Source organism: Anomaloglossus baeobatrachus, chromosome 5 (genome assembly GCF_048569485.1).
Source record: "Anomaloglossus baeobatrachus isolate aAnoBae1 chromosome 5, aAnoBae1.hap1, whole genome shotgun sequence".
NCBI lineage: Eukaryota > Metazoa > Chordata > Amphibia > Anura > Aromobatidae > Anomaloglossus > Anomaloglossus baeobatrachus.
Window position 1 is genome coordinate 392946959 of NC_134357.1, and position 17060 is coordinate 392964018.

The 17060-nt window shown below is 41.3% G+C and overlaps 1 protein-coding gene across 1 annotated transcript in view; it reads right to left on the bottom strand.

Annotated features, from left to right (window-relative positions):
- Positions 1-17060, bottom strand: part of IKZF3 (IKAROS family zinc finger 3) — a 128496-nt gene that overhangs the window by 44957 nt on the left and 66479 nt on the right. The window contains exons 4-6 of the mRNA XM_075350138.1: positions 5577-5816; positions 1186-1353; positions 915-1025 (exon numbers count right to left, since the gene is read on the bottom strand). Of these exons, the coding sequence (XP_075206253.1) occupies positions 915-1025; positions 1186-1353; positions 5577-5816 (519 nt within the window). The remainder of the gene's footprint in view (positions 1-914; positions 1026-1185; positions 1354-5576; positions 5817-17060) is intronic.

Consider the following 17060-nt stretch of genomic DNA (forward strand, 5'->3'; position numbering starts at 1 on the left):
ATCAATAAAGAGTATCCACTCCCTCACATTGTACTCAATGTTACATTTTTTCCAGCAGCCCAGGAGCATCACTCCAATATGCTAGAGCACCATCTTGCGAAAAGTATGGAAGGAATTACTTTTAGAATTCTATTCTTTTGGAAGCCTATGGAGTCTGGGATTGTGAAAACACTGTACAAGATTGAATTTTTTTTTCAATATTTTCACTGAGTTCAGTAATGGAAAATATATAACAATAATCTCTTACTCTTCAAACAATTATACCTTTGTAATGGTTGATAAAGTCCTACTGCACAAAAGTCAGAACAAACAAGCGCTGTCCTATTACCCCTCTGAGCAGAATACAGAGGCCACCTGAGAACTGTCTTATTTGTGACCACTTTCTGTCTCTTTCTGTCAGTATTTCCACTGAGCTGGTCTGAGGTTTTGTCTTCTCTCTCAATAAAAGGCGAGAACACGGGTATCCACGCTGTCTAATGGCAGGCATTGCTTCCTGTCCCTGCACATTTGTGGTCAATGGAGGAAGGAGAGTGGAGTAAAGGGGGTGGAAGGCGCTTGTGCATGACCAGGTTTGAGCATTAAGATAGTTATCTAAGGCTGAGTCAAGTTTTCTAGCAATATTACATAAAATGCTTTAAATTTACTGTTTTCAAGACCCACTGTAGATGCAGAAATGTGCTATCGATCAGTCAAAGTCTGAATAACACATAATCTGATAAGCTGTGGATGAATACAGTCTTGATCAGAAACTGATTGATTTTTTTGTCTGTTTTAGAGAACTTCAGTACTATATCCTGAACTATTCTAGGGTACTTTGTCGAGGCAGGGCTTTTTCTTGGGTTAACACAAGGTGAGAGAATGTGGAATGGAGGTTGGTAAATAAATGACTTGTCAGCGACAGATTTTATACTCACCAGACTCGCTAACATTCTGCAGATAAATGCGGCATCGCTCCTTATGTTCCTCCAGAGAGCTGCGCTGCTTGTAGCTGCGGCCACAGAATTCACATTTGAAGGGTTTTTCCACTGTGGATAATAAAACATATATTTGCTGTCTTATAGTATTTTTACAACTCTCAAAAATAAGAGTGCACATGTATTCTCCTACAACACAGTTTATAAAACTGAAGAAAATGCCACAGTACCAACAAGACCACCAAACTTTATCCTGGACCGGTATGCTCACCTGAATGTGTGCGGAGATGTCCGGACAAGGCATCTCTCCTTTGGCAGGCGTAACTGCACAAGTGGCATTTAAAAGGCTTCTCTCCAGTATGTAGTTTACCATGTCGAAGCAAATTTCCCTTCTGGGTAAATGAAGCTCCACATTGATTACACTGGAAAGGACGTTCCCCTGAATGAGACATACAGGAGCTGTGAGCCAGAAGAATATATCTGATATGAAAAAAGAACATTCACCCAAGATAAAATTTGTGACCATTTATTTCTAAAGTTTAGTCCCCATGCCTGGCGTCCTCCTTTCACTCCTCATTACAGCAGGGATGGACAGAGCATTGTGACCAGTGGCAGTAGGCATTAAAGGGGCACACCAGGTACTAAAAATGTGCAATTAATTTTTATTTTTTTTTTTATCTACGTGGTCTACTAACTTATAGTTAGGTCAAGGAATATTTGGACTGAATCTTTGTGATTTGGCCTCTGCATTACATTATTTTTTATTTAAACTGAAACAATTGAGATGCAATTGAAGTGGAGACTTTCAGTTTTAAATAAAGGGATTGAACAAAAATATCCTGTGAAAAATTAAGGAATTGCAACCTAACTCAAAAGTAATTGGACAGATTTACTTTACCATAAATAAAATGTTAACTTTTAATACTTTTGTCGGGAATCCCTTGCAGGTGATGAGTGCCTGAAGTATGGAAGCCATGGACGTCACCACACACTGGGTTTCTTCCTTTGTGATGCTTTTCCAGGCCTTTACTGCAGCTGACTTCAGTTTCTAAGTCTTTGATTGTGGGCACATTTGGTGCCTGATCTGATGGAGTGGGGTTTCACTCCGAAACATGTTAATAAGCACCTTTGAATCCACTTCATGGACTAGACCTTCGGTTTATCCACAGCAGTGCAGATCATTCCACACTTCTCCCAGCTTCTATCTCTTACCTCCAGGATTATGGCTCGTGGATCTTGTGGCTGCTGTTTTTTGCTTCTATACTGGTTGTGTGTCACACAGCCACACAAGGTAAGCTTCCTGCTCTCTCTTTCCCCTATTCTTTTATTGGGTAAGACCCTACTGCGCTGTTTATCCACAGTATTGCATATATCACAAGAGGAGAACATGGTTCAATAGCAGCACGTGCTGTGTGGCACGGGCATGGATCCTGCAGTTGTCCAAACATGTCTTGGAGCAATCTCAGCTGCCTTGGCCACAGTGAACATCCAATGTACAGACATCACTAAAAAAGTTGATGCTCAATATTGACATCTAGACCTTACTCTGAATGACTTCATATGACACTTATTTTGTTCCCTGCACCATTTTTCAGCTCACGGTCCGTATTCAGACATGGATATTTGAATCCAGCCTTAGGGCAATAGTTCATGTGGAATTACTCACTCTACTTTCATACACAGAGTTACAGTAGCGGCTAACCACACAGGAAAGCAGGGAAAATTTGATCTTCCATATGTTCAAAAAATCGAATGCTATAATGCTACAACATCCTGCTGTGGCAATAACATCTGGCAAGCCAACAATCACCCAGACTGACCAAATAAAATGCTTTTTGACCAAATTTGACTTATTGTGTCATGTGTTAAAAGGGAGAGTATACAACAGAGAACGTACATTTATAAACTTATTCTGAAACTCTGCAATCCGTGTCGAGAAATGCAGTCTCCATACTAGGTAGGAGAATGAGGGCCCAATTCACTATTTGCGTTTTTTAAGTCATTTTGACTTGTAGCTTCCGCTGATATTTTTTCATCAAAGTCATCAAAACTGTGCACACGATTCATGAGTTTTGCGCAAAACCCAAGATTGTCTTTTTCTCTGTCTTTAACTGGTTTTGCGACTTTGACGTTGCCCACGTCACACAATGTTGCAAATTATGCACCAAATTAACTGGCTTAGCACTCTCCACAAGAAGAAATGTTCCCCCTTAAACCAACTTAATGCACCAGTCCAGCGTTTGGTTTTTATTTTACTGCTGGAGTGGTGCTACTAATCTAAGTTCCCTGTACTTAGTCTTATATTACCAGCGGATCTCTATATCTTTTATCAGCATCACTGCATTCGGTCTCCAGCATTTTGTGACCTGACTGATAAAATCTGAAAACTAACTAAGCCACAAAAGACAACTTAAAAAAAAAAGTGCTAATAGTATGATGAATTTGTTGCAAATCAAAAACTCAATTTGAAAGGTATTCCTACCAAAACACTGGCGTAAATGCAATGAGGAATTGGGCCCATGTTTTGCAAAATGTCCCCAAAAATGTGGCAAAATAAATTATCAACCATTTTAGGATTGCTAACGCCAATAGGTGGCACTAGAGTTTTAGTTCTCTTCCTTTTTAAAGAGGCTTTTTGCATATTTAAATTCTGAGAGGAACATAGCATGGAGTATGTCTCCCGACGTCAGCATAGCACTCTCCATAATGAGAAATGTTCCCCTTTAGACAACCTTAAAGCACCACTTCGATGTTTGTTTTTTTATTGTATCGCTGGAGTGGTGCCACTAATCTAAGTTCCTTGTACCTAGTCACTTAAGGGTGCTTTACACGCTGCGACATCGCTAACGATATATCGTCGGGGGTCACATCGTTAGTGACGCACATCCGGCGCCGTTAGCGACATCGCAGCGTGTGACACCAATGAGCGACGATCAACGAGCGCAAAAAAACGTGAAAAATCGTTGCTCGTTGACACATCGTTCATTTCCTTAATATCGTTGCTGCTGCAGGTACGATGTTGTTCGTCGCTCCTGCGGCAGCACACATCGCTATGCGTGACACCGCAGGAACGACGAACATCTCCTTACCTGCGTCCACCGGCAATGAGGAATGAAGGAGGTGGGTGGCATGTTCCAGCCGCTCATCTCTGCCCCTCCTCTTCTATTGGACGGCTGCCGTGTGACGTCGCTGTGACGCCGCACGAACCGCCCCCTTAGAAAGGAGGTGGATCGCCGGCCAGAGCGACGTCGCAGGGAAGGTAAGTCCGTGTGACGGGTGTTAGCGATGTTGTGTGCAACGGGCAGCGATTTGCACAACTGACGGAGGCGGGTACGCTCGCTAGCGATATCGGTACCAATATCGCAGCGTGTAAAGTACCCTTTAGTCTCATACTTGCCAGCCTCTGTCATAACTCAATTTAAGTCTATGAGAGCCACAACAAGGTTCTCAGAATTACATTGAGAGGTTGCGACTAGTGATGAGCGAGTGTAATCGTTACTATTCGCTACACACACGGATTGTATGGTATTCGGGTTACTCATTACATTGCGATATTTTTGTGTATTCACTTCGCTATATTCATATGTCCTGCCCAACAGGTTTGGTGCCTGAGTTACAGCCACTAAGCATGCTGGGCTTCTTAATCAATCACAGTAATGCCGCAGCCATCTTGGTTGTGGCATTACTGTGATTGGCTGGCTGCGCAGCGTCATGGGGTCTATAAAAGCCTGAATATTAAGTAGGCTAAGTATTCAGTTACTTTGGAGTTTGTCTCACTAGTTCACTCAGCTGGAATCATCTTAGCAAACTCCTGTATTTACTTCCTAGTTCTAAACTGTAACTAACCCTTCATCTGCCTCAAAACTACTGGAAAAGCATGTCCATCTTGAACTGTCCTCACACCTCTCTTCCTGCTCCCTCTTTGTTTACAATCTGGCTTCCAACCGCATCATTCCACTGAAAATGCCCTAACCAAAGTCACTAATGACCTACTAACCGCCAAAGCCAAGCAACACTACTCTGTCCTCCTCCTCCTCCTGGACCTGTCCTCTGCCTTTGAAACAGTAGATCATTCTCCTCTACTACAGATTATCTCGTCTCTGGGCATCACAGACTTGGCACTGTCTTGGATATCCTCATACTTAACCAACCAAACTTTCAGCATCTCCAACTCTCACACCACTTCCTCATTTTACCCCCTATCTGTCGGTGTCCCCCAAGGTTCAGTTCTAGGATCCCTGCTGTTCTCCATCTAGAGCCAAAATCCAGTACCCTCTGAGCTTATTTTGGAACTGAATGTCATGTACATACTTGATATGAATGGTATGCCCCTTTTTTACTTAAGCTAAAATCAGACTCACTCCATTGTGGCTATATTAAAAAAAAATAAATAAAAAAGTGACTCCAGCAATTTAATATAAGAAAGGTAAACATTTGTGTCTATTTTTAGAAAGAAATCACTTTATTCTGCATATTATTTATTTTCTTATATATATAGACTTTACTACGCAGCAATGTTCTGATTTTTTTTGTTGTTGTCTTTTTATTAACTACTTAAAAAAATACAATACATGAACAATGCATTACTGTGTCTCACCATATACATTTGGAATATTATATATGCTATAGCTGTACATAAAATATCTGGAAATGGACACATACCAGTATGGCTTCTTTTGTGCACTAGTAAAACATTGAGGCTGTTGCACGCCAGTCCACAGATGTCACAGTACAGCTTTCCCAGGTTGGATCTGTTGAGATCATATGATGTGTTATGTCGCTCCAGCTGGATGCTGTTGTAGGATCCACACTCTGCTCCATATCCATAGGATATATCAATACCGTCTGACTGCTCGGATGCTGCTACTTCTGCAGCTTCATTTTTTACCTTTACTGTATCCTCTGCAAAAATGTGCACAGATCTCAGTGATTTTGACAAACATTTTTTATGCTCAATAACTTTTAGTAGGAAATGATACAGAGCTCCAAATCTACAAAAATTATATTTAACAGATGACACATAGGTGGAGGTTAGGAGCTTGCCATATACTGTCCTATAATTGGGTTTAATGCATAAGCAGTATACAATAAGCTCCTTAGCTCCCACCATGGTTGCTGATATGCATGATCTTTTGGAGCTTTGTTTTTTTGTTTTAGGCCTCCTTCACACGTCCTTGTCTCCGGTATGTGTTTGGTCCGTTTCCTCACGTGCCGGAGACACGGGCACATGTAGACCCATTAAAATGAATGGGTGTGCGCTCACGTGCGTGTTTTGCCATGGACCGTGTGTCCATGTGGAGCATACGTGTGCCCCTGTGCTCCACACGTAGACATGTCCATTTTTCCCCGGCCTCACGGGTGTCACACGGACTGCACACGGCTCGCACGGATGTGATTCGTGTGACACGCACCGGAAAAAACACTCTGTGAAATAAAAAGAATTTCTATACTCCCCTTCTCCAGCCCTCCTGTCTCTGCCATTGCTGTCACTTGCTTCCAACCCCCGCTCATTATGCTCATTGCATATTCACCCCACTGTGGGCCGGAAGCAGCAGCAGCGAGGAGTCGGCAGGACCGGAGACTGTAGATCAGCACCACGGACAGCGATTCCAGGAACAGGTGAGCAGAAAGTTCCTGTTCTCCGTGTGTTATCACAGATAAACACGGCATACAGAGGGCAATACGCACCTTTGACACGTCCGTGAAAAACATGCGTGATTTTCATGGACGTGTGAAAGAGGCTTTAGTAAAACTGATCTCTGATTGCAAATAGGGTACTTAGTGTGTTTTATAAAGGAATGCTGATGATTCACAAACACTTAGAAAAAAAAGTCTCGTCTAGGCTTAGTCAAAGCTTCATTTTAGCACCAGCTAAAAATCATCATAGTTCCAGATTTCAGACCCATGAAAAAGGCATGCACATTGACACATTAGAAGGGCAGACTACCTTATTAGGGAATCTGTACACATATTAGGACATTCACCAGAACCATTTGATTTATAAGAAGCAGCAATCTCATAAAATAGTAGGTTAACTACGAAAAAAACTATTTTACAAAATCCATTCCTATGTCTACAGCATCAAGCGCAATTCAAACTGCTATACAGTAGGTGAAAATAAATGTTGAACACATCAATTTTCTAAGTAAATATATTTCTAAAAGTGCTATTGACAATTTCTCACCAGATATCAATCAACAACTCATCCAATCCATACAGGCAACAAAATCAAACCATAAATGTCTGTAAATTTTGTGATGTGTAATAATTAGAAATGACAAAAGGAAAAAGTATGAACATGATTACTGAAATGTATTTAATACTTTGCACAAAAGCCTTTGCTGGTGATAACAGCTTCAATACGCCTCCTGTATGGAGACATTAGTCTCATGCATTGTTCAGGTGTGACTTTGTTCCACTCTTCCACAAACATTCTTCAAATCCTGAGATCTCCTTCCATGAACTCTGAGCTTTAGTTCCTTCCATAAGTTTCTATTGGATTCAGGTCAGGAGATTGCCTGGCCCATTCTAGCAGCTTTATATTCTTTCTCTGAAACTAATTGATCATTTTCTTAGCTATGTGTCTGGGAGTACTTCTAGAGTATGGTCCCAAAAATGTTTACAGAAACCTTCAGTAATTTGGAAATTCTTCAGTAACCAATGCCATCAGTATGTTTTTCAACAACAGCTTGTAAAGGTCTTGAAACAATTCATGGGTTTCACCTATCATGAGATGTTTCTTGTGTGACATCTTGGCAATGAGGCACCTTTTTAAAAGCCATTCGATGAACCAGCTGACATTTTTCACTAGGTGGCAGGATTCCTTTCTAATTACTGATAGATATCAGCTGGTGTCAGGACTTCCCACAGCTTTTTGTACCTCCCTTTCTTCATGTGTTCAATACGTTTTCCCTGTGTTATTTCTTATTTAGTACACATCATTAAATTTATGGTCATCTATGGGGTTTTTTTTGTGGCCTGTGTGAATTGGATGGGTGGTTACCGACATCTGGTGAGAAATTCATGTCAATAGCACCTTCAATACAGTGGCATGTAAAAGTTTGAGCACCACCGGTCAAAATTATTGTTATTGTGAACAGTTAAGCAAATTAAAGATGAAATGATCTCTAAAAGGCATAAAGTTAAAGATGACACATTTCCTTTGTATTTTAGGTAAAAACAAAATATATTTTCATCTTTTACATTTGAAAAATTGCAAAAAAGAAAATTGACTGATGCTAAAGTTTTTGCAACCTTGGAGATTTGTGTGCTTCGATAACTTTGACCAAGTTTCAGACCTTAATAAGCCTGTTAGGGTTAGGCTTGTTCACTATCATCAATAAGATATGTCAGGTGATGCAAATTTCACAGCCTACTCAAAAAATCAGTAGCAATGTGTTCTTCTAAGCAGCTGCCTAGGAGTTTGAAGATAAAAATGGAGGAGGTCTACAAAGCAGGAGAAGGCTATAAGAAAATAGGAAAGCATTTTGAAGCTGCCCTTTCCTCAGTTTGAAATGTAATTAATAAATAGTAGTTAACAGGAACAGTGGAGGTCAAGATAAGGTCTGGAAGGCACATCAAGTCTCCCGCTTGATTGCTAAAGGCCTTCAGGAAGATTTAGCAGACTCTGGAGTTGTGATACATCGTTCTACTATTCATAGAACCTGCACACATATGGCCTCCATTGAAGAGTCATCAGATGAAAACCTCTGCTACGTGCTCACTATAAAAATTCAGCATCAGAAGTATGCAAAAGGACATCTAAACAACCCAACTGCATTTTGGAAAGAAGTCCTGTGGACCGATGAGGTTAAAATAGAACTCATTGGCCACAATGATCAAAAGGCATGTGTTGAGAAAAATGGCATAGAATTTCAGGAAAAAAACATATCGCCAATCGTGTTGCAGCCAATTGCACAGGGAACATTTCACGAGTAGAGGGAAGAATGGATTGAAAGAAATTTCGACAAATTATTGATGCAAACAAAAACACCATCTGTAAAATAGCTGAACTTGAAAAGAGGATAGTTTCTACAAATGGATCCTAAACACACGTCAAAATGCATAATAGCCTACCTCAACAGGCACAAGCTGAAGATTGTACAATAGCCCTCACAGTCTCCTGATCTGAACATCACTGAAAATCTGTGGCTAGACCTCAAAAGAGCAGTACATGCAAGACGACCCAAGAATCTCACAGAACTGGAAGACTTTTCCATGGAAGAATGGATGAAAATCCCTCAAACAAGAATTGAAAGACTCTTGGCTGGCTACAAAAAGTGTTTACAAGTTGTGATACTTGCCAAAGAAGGTGCTACTAGGTACTAAAAGTCCAAAAGCCACGTTACACATTTCACCAGATGTAGATCCCAAGTGGAGGTCCGACGTGAGATCGTGCAAACCTTAGCACAGTCGATATTGTGAATTTGCTACTTCCATAGTATACTTGAAAATGGTTTAAATCGACCAATGCATTTCTTTCAGTGATGCTAGCAGGTGAAGCTGTGAAGTATGCTTGGAACAAACAGTTTTTTTCATTATTGTATGTGGTGACCGTAAGAATATTATCAATTGACCAATTTGTTTTTTTTTTCCTTTCTTTGATTACCATCATCATCGCACAAAGCCGGAACAAACCTCTTCCAGATCATCATACGTTTTCCGCTTGCATTATATACTTTGTGTGATGATGGGTGCCCAAACTTTCACATTGGCCCATTTTCCTTTTTTGATCATTTTCAAATTTAAAAGTTTAAATTAATTTATTTTTTTGCCTAAAATATAAAGGAAATGTGTAATCTTTAACTTGATGTCTTTTAGAGATTATTTCATCTTTATCTTGCTTAACTCTTCACAATAACAGTAATTTTGACCAGGGGTACCCAAACTTTTACATGTCGCAGTATATCTATTTAGAAAATTGGTGACATGTTCAATACTTATTTCACCTACTGTTTGTCAGCAGAATTTCAAGCTGCCATAATGAGACATTGGCCCTCAATTCATTAATATTGCTGTTTCGCATATCAGTCTTAATGAAGGGGCATGCATAAACAAGATGTGCCTAATTCATTTAGAGGCGCACACTACTTAATGAATTTGATGCAAATTATCAGTGATGTGCATCTCCGTACACCTCATTGGAAATGTTACTCCAGTTCGGGACTGGACTTTGCTGACTCTATTGCTGAATTTGATGGTGGGCATTCCCACGCCACATCCCGCCCAGGCTCTGCCCAAAACTGGCATGAAACTGGCAAAGTCACAATTTTTTTTTAACATAAATCAACATTGTGCAAACATTTTGAGAATTTTCAAACTGTTTTACCCCAGTTTTCTGACGTAAACATTCTGATAAATCGACGCCAGTGAATTTTCCAACTGCTTCTCTGCTTTCTTATCCCAGTACTGCTCCTTAGAATATGCAATTCTAATATATGTGCAGTAAGTCTATGGAAAAAACATTAGCGGTACTCCCTGAATAAAATAAAATGGTTTGTTTATTCAACTCCTTTAAAACATGCCAGCAGTGAGAGGATTAGCAGGTGCGGATGTAAAGACAATGGCCAATTCGCGTGTAAGTACACTTTCATGGGTCTGTGCATACTTACATGCGAAATGGCTGTCGCCTGTATATCCGCACCTGCTATTCCTCTCCTGGCAGGCACGTTTTAAAGGATTTTAATAAAGAAACCATTTTATATTAATCGGTGAATGCCGCTAATCTTTTTTCTACGGACATTCGCTTTCCCAATATTGGGGCTATTACCTGAGCACCATCACATTTTCTGTCGTTTGATAAAATATTGAAACATGCAGCACACAATCCTCCACCCATTTTTAATGATAGTGCCAAGCCAGTTTACTTTTGTCTTTTGGATATTAATATATGTAAGTGTATGTTCACTGATATCTCCCTAAATGAGAATCTGTCCATAAAGGATTTGTATCCTTAAGACAGTGATGGCAAATATCACTGGGAAATGCTATTGATGTTTGGTTAGAGAGGGTCAATCTGTTTGGACCCCGCCGATCAATAGAATGAAGCGACACTAGTAAGGTGCCTTGCTTCTTTAGTTTGTGTTGGTCTGTCATAATTGCCTTGGAGGCTGCATGGCCAGCTCATTATAGACAATGGCCAACCATATGGGATATAGGAGACAGAAGGCTGAGGAGACAGAAGTTAAAGTATCACTCCAGCAATTTTATTTTTTTTTTGTTTTTTAAAATGCGCCGCTGGAGTTGTGCTATAAATCTAAGTCCCCTGACACCTGTCTTATACTTACCTTATGTAGGTTTCATCTTCTATAGCCACAGCTCTAGTCGGTCTCCTGTGATTTGTGACCTGCTGGCAAGTCCAGTGTATGCTGGAACACACCGGAGGTCACAACTCAATACAAGTCTATGAGAGTCTTGTTCTGGCCTTGTTCTGGCTCTCATAGAGTTGCACTGGGAGCTGGTGACGTAACTTCTGACTTTCAGCCAGACAGAAGTTAAAGTCACATGATGGCACCGCAAGACCAGCAAAGGTGAAGTGACTCCAGTGCTGAAAAAACAAACACTGGAGTGGTGCTTTAAAAGGAATCTGTGAGCAGGTTTTTACTATATTCTGACAGCAGCATCAGATTGGGAAAGAAATCCGGGTTTCAGAGATGCGTCACATACTGGTCTGCTTGGTGTAGTTTTCACAGAATACCTGTTTTCTCTGATGGAGATTTAGCAGATCTAAAGTTAAACTGTATATAACCCAGGCCACAACCCTGACTAGCAGCTTCCTGTGTAGCGTTTCTAATGTGAGCAAGCTGCTAATCAGTGGTGTGGGAGGAGTTACATCAGATCAGCTGGACTGGGCTGCATGTGAGCTGTAGTCAGATACTGTTAACCTCCTTCTGATAAAATGCTGATAGCATTGAAACTACAACAAACAGTCTAATTAGTGACACATCGCTGGAATCAGGCTTTCCTGCCCCATATTATTTGGCTAACAATTTAAATAGCAAAAACCTGCTGCCAGATTCCTTTTATAGAGTCATAGCTGTGCTTTCAGCCACTGGCAGCAAACATTAATTTCACTATTTTAGCACTGTATCTAAATACTATGTCCAAGGCTGATCGATGACTATCCCAGTTATATGTCTTCTATGTTTTAAGTGAGAAATGCCATCTAAGCTAATACACATGTATTAATATTCATAAGTTAACAAATAACAAATTTTCAAGAGAGCGTTTTGCCTGGGGTGATCACTAACTAAACAGAATATATACTTTCGTCTACAACTAAGAAGTAAGAAACCTTCAACAGATGTCTATTAAAGCGAGTGAGAGTGCACCAGCAATGGCAGCAAATGAGCACCAAAATGTCCAATGGTAACACATAGCCTATAGAAGGATCCACAGCAGGTATCTAATTCACATTTATCTCACCAAAATCCATATTCATAAAAAGATATATATTGTAAATCACCTTTCTGAGTACTTACTGCTAAAGGTCTATTTTGGTTTACACGCATGGCACATGTAAAAGTAATACCACCATCCCGAAATATACAGTGGTTAACCATCTCTCCTCACACGTCAGATGCAATATAAAGCTCTATGCCGATAAAGATATGCCTTTCATTTGCAAACCAGAACACAGTAAATCCAACCAGGGCTCGACATTTAGCAGAAACCCACAAGCATTTAGCGCCTTAACCGGCTGCCGCTCCCTGGACACAAAGCTAATACAAGCAGCCTGCTGAGAACTCATTGCTGCCACACCAAGGCAATTACCACATCCTGAGCCTAGGCTGCAGTCTAAGTCAAACAGTACATACGCAACCCTGCTGATAACACTTCCACACAGGTCTGGTGCGGAAGGACTTCTGCTCTATGGTGGAAGAAGAGCCAGCCACTACTTTTCTTATTATACATGAAGATATGAATGCTCAACAAAAGACACAAGATAACATTAATTATAGTATATATCTAATCTAATATAGTATAATCTAGGAGATTTATTAACACTATTAGAATTAAACAATACAAAACAGACATACACTGTGCCAAATTTATTAGAAAGGTGAAAACGACATGATACATTTGGCACAGAGGGGGCACTATTTGTGTGTGGAGGCTCTGAGGGGGCACTATTATAGCGTGGAGATTCAGAGGTGGCACTATTGTAGCATGGAGACTTAGAGGGGGCACTATTATAGTAAGCAAGACCAGAGGGGGTACCATTATCGAGTGAAGGCCCAGAAAGGGCATTATTACTGCGTGGCTGCTTTGAACGGGCAGTATTACTGTGTGGAGGCTCAGAGGGGCCACTATTGTAGTGTGAAGGCTTAGAGGGGGCACTATTATAGTGTAGAGGCCCAGAGGAGGCACTATTATAGTGTGGAAACCCAGAGGGGGCACTATTACTGTGTGGAGGCTCAGAGTGGGCACTATTACTGTGTGGAGGCTCAGAGTGGGCACTATTATAATATGGGGGCCCAGAGGGAGCACTATTACTGTGTGGGGGCTCAGAGGTGGCCAATTATAGTGTGGAGGCTTAGAGGGTGCACTATTACTGTGTGGAGGCTCACAGGTGCACTATTACTGTGTGGCAGCTTAGACGGGGCACTAAAAGTGTGGAGGCTCAGAGGGGGGACCATTACTATGTAGAGGCCTAGAGGGGGCACTATTATAGTGTGGAAGCCCAGAGGGGGCACTATTATAGAGTGGAAGCCCAGAGGGGGCACTATTACTCTGTGGAGGCTCAGAGGGGTAAATGCACACGTTTGGTTTTTGAAGCAAAAAAATCTACTTGAGAGACTTGAGTGTTTGCAGGTAAAATGCAACTTGAAATACACACGGCTTTTGCCTTTCCTTTTTTTGCTGCATTTTTGCTTGTGTTTTTAATGTGTTTTTTGCTTGCTTTTTTCCATTCATTTGAATAGGTGAAAAATGCTGTAAAAATGCTGAAAGAATTGACATACTGCAGATTTGAAAAGAAAAAAAACACTTAGAAGGTTCAAATCTACAAGGAAATATAAGCAGCATGTGCAGATTTAAAAAAATCTCGTTCACTTTGCTGGTAATGGTAACACTGCATTTGCTGTAGCAAAAATGTGCAGAAGAAAAAATACCGCAAAACTCCAACATGTGAACAAGGTGTCACCGTGTGGAGACTCAAAAACTGCATCGTTACTGTTGGGGACACTATTCCTCTGGGGAGCACTATTACTATATGTGAAAAGCAATGCGGTGTGGGGAGGGTGCTAGAAAAGCTGTCTATGAACAATGTACACTTACTGATGAACATCTGACACTTGATATTTGATATTACACCATTTGTGGGTCTCTCTTTGTCATACTTTTGATATTGCATTGTCATTCTGCATTTTGTACTTATTATTGTTATATTGGGGTCCTGGTCCCGCTCAGTGGGCGCTCCTTTGTCTTTATGAGTGTGTTTTAAAATGTCTTTCCTTGTACATTAAATAAAGGTGTTTTCTTTTATACAATTATATTATTGGTGTGCCCCTGATTGCTTGTGAGGAACCGTTCTTTCTCCCATTTTGCACCCCTATCTATTTGACTTTATTATTAGTGTTGCGCTCCGCTTTTTGTCTCTCCAGGTCGCTGCTTAGTGTCACACACAGCGAGATCGCTGATGAGGCCACTGGTACGTCACAAAACCTGTGACTCAGCAGCGATCTCTCTATGTGAGAAGTACCCCTTAGGCTATGTGCGCACAGTGCGTTTTTTGCGGCGTTTTTGCGCGTTTTTCGGGTGCGTTTTTGGCCTCAAAACTGCAGGACTTTGCTTCCCCAGCAAAGTCTATGAGTTTTCATTTTTGCTGTCCGCACACATCTGTTTTTTTTACCTGCGTTTTTGAGTTAAAAAAAAAAATGGACATGTCAGTTCTTTCCTGCGTTTTTCTGCGTTTTCCCCCCATGCAATGCATTGGAAAAACGCAGCAAAACGCAGAGATCAAAAACGCAGCAAAACGCAGCCAAAAACGCACCAAATCGCGGCAAAAACGCATGCGTTTTGATGCGTTTTTCGACGCAGGTGCGTTTTTGTGCGTTTTTAGCGGCCAAAAACGCACAAAAACGCAGCGTCAAAAAGACGCAGTGTGCGAACCTAGCCTAACATTGCTTTCAGAAACAATCCATCTGATATGTAAACTACATAATATATATTTTGCATAATTGGATTAGTGATCAGCTAAAGCTGGTGTCACACTAAGCGACAGCGACAACGACGTCGCTGTTACGTCACCATTTTCGGTGACGTAACAGCGACCTTGTAAGTCGCTGTTATGATCGCTGCTTAGCTGTCAAACACAGCAGAAGCAGCGATCATAACGTCGCTGTGCTACATGTGCAGAGAGCAGGGAGCCGCGCTTAGCGCTGGCTCCTTGCTCTCCTAGGTACAGTACACATCGGGTTAATTAACCCGATGTGTGCTGCAGCTACATGTCACAGTGCAGAGAGCAAGGAGCCGCGCGCACTGCTTAGCGCTGGCTCCTTGCTCTCCTTGCTACAGTATACATCGGGTTAATTACCCGATGTGTACTGCAGCCACATGTCACAGTGCAGGAGCCGGCACTGGCAGCAAGAGCGGAGGCTGGTAACCAGCGTAAACATCGGGTAACCAGGGAAAGGGCTTCCCTTGGTTACCCGATGTTTACGCTGGTTACAGCTTACCGCAGCTGCCAGTGCCGGCTCCTGATCGCTTCATTTCGTCGCTCTCTCGCTGTCACACACAGTGATGTGTGTGTCAGAGCGGGAGAGTGACGACCAAAAAATGAAGCTGGACATTCAGCAACGACCGGCGACCTCACAGCAGGGGCCAGGTCGTTGCTGGATGTCACACACAGCGACAGCGACGGGACGTCGCTGCAACGTCACAGAAAATGGTGACGTAGCAGCGACGTCGTTGTCGTCGTCGTTATGTGTGACACCAGCTTAAGTTAAAGGAATCAACAAAAAACAATGCATATAACATAAGTAGTGTGTATGTAGCCCCATTTCTGTTTGTATAATCTGAAATTAATAATAATTATCTACCAAAGACCTTAACATGAAGTTTTTGATCCCCAACCTATAGCCATGTGTCTTTAGGCCTCATGGGCATCAGTGTGTGGGAGCAACTTCTCCCTCTGCAACCCAATGGTTCCATTGTTATACTGTATATGTAGTAAAGTTAAAATATTCTATCTAAACTGTCTTTGTTACATTCAGTATATTTTTTTATATATACATATTAGTACATTAATGTATATAAATAGAATATATAATGGGTTAGATATCTGGTGTTAGGACAGTAAGACACTTATTACACTTCTTTAATATGAATAGATAATGTAGTGGATAAAATACCTGACATGAGTATGTTCTCGCAGAATTGCCCAAGGATTGACATTTTTTCTTTCAGACAGAAGTTATAACTCTGTGGTTTTGTGGTCAAGCAATACACTTTTTTAAAAGGTTCCTTTTTTTGTAGTCTGAAGGCATAGTAGGCACAGGAGTGAGAAAAACCCTGTAATATCTCTAATCTAGGACACCCATGATATAGAGGCTGGTGTTGTGGCAGTCTGCAAAGTGTAGGTGGTAACGTATGAAAAATGAACACCATACCCGCAGCAGATGAGGAGCTGAGAGTGGCTTGTGGCAGGAAGAGCTGATGCTGCAAGAATAGGACAAGCTAATATTGTTTTGCTAATAGAGTTAGGGGAAAGTACACGGTCCTGGTCAGTGATCTGAAGGCATTATACTCAATGTTCTGCAATAATGCTATCATTATGAGACATACCCTTTACCCGGGTACATTTCATTACAATAAAAGAAAACAAGCTCATATATTAAAGGGGTTGTTTGGGTAGGTTGTACTTGAAAATGACCAAATAATCATTTCTTACCTGTTGAGGCCCCTGCCGCTCCAGTGCCGCCTCTCCACTGCTACCAGAGGACCTGCATTGATAGAGCTCCAGTAGTGTCAACTCTGTGCCAGTTACTGAGCTCAGTGGTGATAGCGGGGTGGAGGGCAAAAGACTGCTGAGCCCTAAGATTGTCTGCAGCTATCACATCCTGTAAAAGGGAAATCACCAGCCCAAGGACCTCAGAGGGACAGTGTAGAAGAGGCATTCAAGCGTCAGGGGCTTCAATAATTAAT